The sequence below is a fragment of the Zeugodacus cucurbitae genome, chromosome 4, assembly GCF_028554725.1.
Source record: "Zeugodacus cucurbitae isolate PBARC_wt_2022May chromosome 4, idZeuCucr1.2, whole genome shotgun sequence".
Classification (NCBI taxonomy): Eukaryota; Metazoa; Arthropoda; class Insecta; order Diptera; family Tephritidae; genus Zeugodacus; species Zeugodacus cucurbitae.
The window spans coordinates 23,098,512-23,104,112 of NC_071669.1; the positions used below are offsets into that span (position 1 = coordinate 23,098,512).

Sequence of the window (5,601 nt, forward strand, 5' to 3'; positions counted from 1 at the left end):
TCCTAATCATTATTCAAATACAGGAACCTACAAGTAGGTATTTAAATTCGCAGATAAATTTCTGAATCTATAACTAATCGCTTCTACTTTGGTATACCAAATTAATAGAAGTATCTTCCGAATCATTTATGACACTACCAACCAAAATCACAAACTTCCAGTAACTTAATTTACCACACTATACTTCTAATCGATGGTAATGAAATCTCAGTGAGGCATATCAATAATTAATTTATAACTTAAGAATCTAAAATAAAAGAAACGCTTAGGCTTATCAGTTGCATGCTGCTGGATTATAGGCTATCAACCATTACGAAGGCACATTTATTGCCTAAAACTGATAAGATTTCCACGTTAAACGTCGCTGGACTACAATTATTTAAATACCAAATAACTCTCTGGGCCTTAACAGTCTAACTCGAACGTCGAAATGTATACGGTTGTAAACGCAGTGAAGCTAGCGCTAGCGCTAGTTTGCACACTAGCCGTTGTAGAAGCGGGCATACTATACTCAAAAGAGCCGGTAGTGAAAACTTTTATTCTTGATGATGGACCACCCACAGCTTATCCAACATTGTCTACGAATTTTACATATCCCACACCGCCATCCTTAAATGTAACTGACGGACCTACTACTGCCACCACGGACGGGCCGTACAACAGCACTACGCCACCGCCACCAGAGATTAGTGGAGGCGTTGTTGTGCGCGGCGACTGCGCATTCGATGTGAATGGCGGTCTCAACGATCCAGCACCGATCTTCACGCCGCACAACCAACTGGAATGGCTGGTGCCAAACCCCGCAGGTGTCGTCGAATTATCGAATGGCGCTTACATCGACATGTACTGCAGCAAGTCGTTCATGGCACCGTTTTCCAATCGCACCAAAGTCACAGCGCAGTGTCTGCAAAAGCAGTACTTCCTCGTTGATGGTCTGATTTATCCATTCTCCAACTTCAGCTGCACCGATTGGCCGGGATATACGGCACGACGCACCGGACGCACCTGCAATGGCGGTACAGATCTACTGGAAGTTGGTTTTGAGCTCTCGGCGGGCTTTCTACAAACCATGGATATTTGTCACGATGAAGTGAATGAGGTAACCCGCTACGTGCATCACAAGCTAAATCCCTCCAGTGCCGGCTATCAGCATGGCGTCTCACGTCCACGCTTCATTACCGGCGACTTTTATGCCGGCAAAAATGTGGATAACCTCTACACGAAGAAACAACAGAATCAAACCTTCAGCAATATACTTGGCATGGACGCATCACCATTCTTCAACGACACCATCGATGTCTATTTGGCGCGCGGTCACATGGCCGCCAAAGTGGACTTCATCTTCGGCGCGCCACAGAAAGCGACTTTCTACTTCGTAAATGCTGCGCCGCAATGGCAGATGTTCAACGGTCGCAATTGGGAGCGTGTCGAGGACGGTGTGCGTCGGTATGCCAGCACTCAGGCGTTGGACTTGGACTGCTATACCGGTATTTGGGGTATTTCCACGCTGCCAGACGTTAATGGTGTGCAACGCGAGCTATACTTGGCCTTTGACGAGAACAACAATGGTCTGATACCAGTGCCTAAAATCTATTTCCGCGTGGTCATCGATCGCAAAACACGCAAGGGCATTGTTTTGATAGGTGTCAATAATCCACATGCGTCACTGGAGGAGATCCAGAGAGACTATGTGATTTGCAAGGATGTGGGTAAACGCATCAATTGGATTAGCTGGGATAAGGAGAACCTTAAAAATGGTTACTCATATGCCTGTGGAGTCGAGGATTTCATAAGTGTCGTAAAAGACTTGCCGTTGGACGAATTATACACAACCGGGCTGTTGGGCGTGGAGGAAATCAAAATTGAAAATATACCACTTTAGAAGAGTCAGTCAGTAAAAACAGGTTGCGAAGCAATGGGTATATCAGAGCTTTAATAAATCTTGTCGAAATTCTAAACTAGCAACAGCAATGTGGAGTGTTTTCTAATATTTACCATATTGATAACGGCGCTTAATAAATCTACAAATGACTATCTTACAGCAATAAAAATCAAAAATTTCTAAACACTCTTTATTATCGAAAGAAACCCGCCATACGATAGTAATAATACTTAATCAATAGAGGGTGTTTCATATAGAATTTAAGTGGTTATTTCTTTCTTGCCTTAGCTGAGTTCTTTTAAGTTCTTTAAGACCTTATTGCAAAATATGAATGCCATTCACCTTAAAATACTGAATCATCGGTGGAATGTTAGCATAACATTGCTATCTCACAGTGTTTTATAACAAACTCTGAAAGCGTCAAATTAGACCTGTGTGTTAACATTGAAAACATGGCTGAAAATTATATATACTTCATCATCCAGAATTCTGACTTATATCTTCACACATATCATATATAGTTTAATATACCTCTGTTGGGCTTACAATTGACTGAATCTCATTTCCTGCGGCAATCTCTTAACGTAATGACGTCACAGTCGGAATTTCTGTTCTCCAAATTTTTTAGTTTAAGAAAATAACTTTCCGCATTAAATTATAACACCTGACCCGAGTGTTACCAGGAAATATATACCATTTACCAGTACAGATACTATATACCAGTAACCATACATTTTCCTACTCATAATAGCTGAATGTCTTATCAGTTGATAGCTTAGCCTATATTTGACGTAGTTGTGTTTTACTACTGTCATGATTTGTGGAAACATGGGTTGTTAATCTAGGCAAAGATAGCGACGTTGATTTATTAATTTGCGGAATTCACGTTTTTCCTTCAACAATATATAATTTTCAGTGTTATTTAGCTTTTGTGTTGCTAAATGTTAGTCATTTACAGCTCTTTGTTCGGGATTCAGGTCGATTTTGACTTTCAAAAGTGACGAGAAAGCGCTGACTGTTTGTTTAATGACAGGAGATATTTCGCCTTGTCCTCATTCTTGCGGCCAATGATATCAATGTCAGCGCCATAAAAGGCGCTCCTTTTCGTGATTTCGAAAGCCGCTTTAAAATCGGTGAAACGGTGGTGCGTATCAATTCTTTTCTCTCAGACCTTTTCCAAGATCTCGACCAAGATAGGACCAGAGGATTGGCGCAGATTGTGTGGTCTCCATTTTTATGTTTTGGATAGAGGGCAGGTTGCAATCGTCGAGCATGCTTTCGTTCAACCATATTATGCAAAGAAGCTGATGCATGCACCTTATCAGTTCTTCGCCGACGTATTTGAATAGCTTGCCTAGCAAACTATCGGCTCCCGTCGCTTTGTTATTCTTTAGACTGATAATCGCTATTCGAATTTCTTCATAGTCGGGCAATGCAACAGCTGTTCCATCATCATCGATTGGGGAATTGGGTTCGTTATCTCCGGGTGGTGCCATTAATCAGGAGGGAGAAATGTTCCCTGCATAAACCCAGTATGCCCTGGACATCAGTCAGCAGATTATCTTCTTGGTTCCTCCAGTCCTGAGACATTCTGTAAATCTTCGCATCTTTTCATAAATCTTTTGAGCATTAACCATTTTGGCCAGCTTTTCAACCCCTACATACTCACACATTTCGGCCTCTTTCTTTTTATTACTCATGCATTTTTATCTCGCATACCTTCTCAATCACTTTACCTCGATCACTTTCAAACGGAACAGGATACTTGGTCTAAGACTGGAGTCATGAGCACCTTGTATCATACGGAAAAGAATCGTGTCTGATCACTCCAAGATGAATGGAAGTCAAAAACTTTCCTCACTTGCGTGAACTTCGACCATTTCACAAACTAAAGAACGAATTACAATAGAGAATTATTATAGTCTTTAATCATTATGAAAGGAAAAGCAGCCTACATAAGACATATATGTAGTGAGGAACCTCAAATACGAACTTTTGCAATTTATTATCTTAAGAAAAATCAAATGTAAATGGGGTATTGGTCGAAAACAACTTGTGGCAGAAAACAATATTCCGCGATACCATATATATGTTATATATCTGTGGACATCTGACAAAACAACTTATTTCGAAATAAGACAATTTTCCCAGATTTTTATCATAAACGAAAAATTTAAATACGCATCTTTCTGTCTAATGCCCATATTTCTACGATTTGTAATTTGTAAGTAACAACATTCGTCAAATCAACTTCTTTCGCTATTTGTGAATTTTGGGTTTGGCAAAAGAACTTCTATCAAATAGGCAGAAATTTTTAATAATTTCAAACAAAACAAGTAATACACTATTTGACCCACATATTCGTCATATATATTGAATAAAGTCCATTTTAAAGTAAACGATTCACATCGTCTTCAAAGTTCTGGTGTAAAGAAAGTAGGCGTGGTTGTGAAGCGATTTGGCCTATTTTCACAACATTTCATTGGGATGCAAGGAAACTATTACAAACCAAGTTTCATTGAAATCGGCCGAGTTTTTGACCCATAAGTGGGCGACGCCACGCCCATTTTCCATTTTGTAAAAACAATCTGAGTGCAGCTTCTATCTGCCATTTCTTACGTGAAATTTAGTGTTTCTGACGTTTTTCGTTAGTGAGTTAACCCACTTTTAGTAATTTTCAACCCAACCTTTGTATGGGAGGTGAGCGTGGTTACTATCCGATTTCTTTCAGTTTTGGACTGTATTAAGAAGTGGCTAAAAAAACGACTGCAGAAAGTTTGGTTTATATAGCTCTATTGGTTTGCGAGATATGGACAAAAAACCTATTTGGGGGCGGGGCCACGCCCACTTCCCCAAAAAAATTACATCGAAATATGTCCCTTCATAGTGCGATCCTTTATGCCAAATTTTATTTGCATAGCTTTATTTATGGGTTAGTTATGGCACTTTATGTGTTTTCGGTTTTCGCCATTTTGTGGGCGTGGCTGTGTTCCGATTTTGCTAATTTTCGGGTGGGCCGACTGGTTTGCCAGAAAGCCACACATAGATCAGGATGGGCCCTTTTTAACTTTCAATGCAAATAATTTAAGTTTTGGAGTACTTTTTATGTGTTTTTTGACCCTCCTGAAATTGGCATTTTAGAAAGAGGTTGATTTGTCAAATGTCCACAGATATATATTTAATACAATGTGATCTCCAATATTCATCACTATAACAATACGCTACCACGAGTAAGTACTATCCCAATACACTTACAGTCCTACTTCCTACTCTGAGGCAAATATTGTATAATCTAGTGGGACTTTATTAATAAATGAAATGAAATAAAATTATACAAATAATTTAAAAAAGAAGTATATTAAAAATATTTAAATTTTTTTACCTGTACCATTTATTTTTCTCTTGCGCAATTTTTCCATTCCATTGCTTAGAATTTGTGTTCAGTGAATTGTTCAACTGTGTGTGTTCACAAATATATACAAAAACAGTTATATGAGAATGCCAACAATTGAATGACTTTGTGGCATTGTAACTACCAACTAATGCCAAACCATGAGCCAAACCGATTTAACAAAAGCCGAGCATTCTGAGCATTCAACTGAATGACAAATATTTGCATAGCAAAGGCAAACAACAAACAAACAATCGCGCCAACAATGGAAATATTTGTAAACATTTTTTTCCAGAATTCATTTTCATGCGTCAATTGTATGTGTCGA

At 39.2% G+C, this 5,601-nt stretch overlaps 1 protein-coding gene across 1 annotated transcript; it reads left to right on the forward strand.

Moving 5' to 3' along the window:
- Positions 1–396: 396 nt before the first annotated feature.
- On the forward strand, positions 397–2,066 carry LOC105214582 (uncharacterized). Its single transcript, XM_011188090.3, has one exon. It carries the CDS (start codon positions 431–433, stop codon positions 1,880–1,882), a length of 1,452 nt encoding a protein of 483 aa, XP_011186392.2. The 5' UTR covers positions 397–430; the 3' UTR covers positions 1,883–2,066.
- The last annotated feature ends 3,535 nt before the right edge of the window (positions 2,067–5,601 follow it).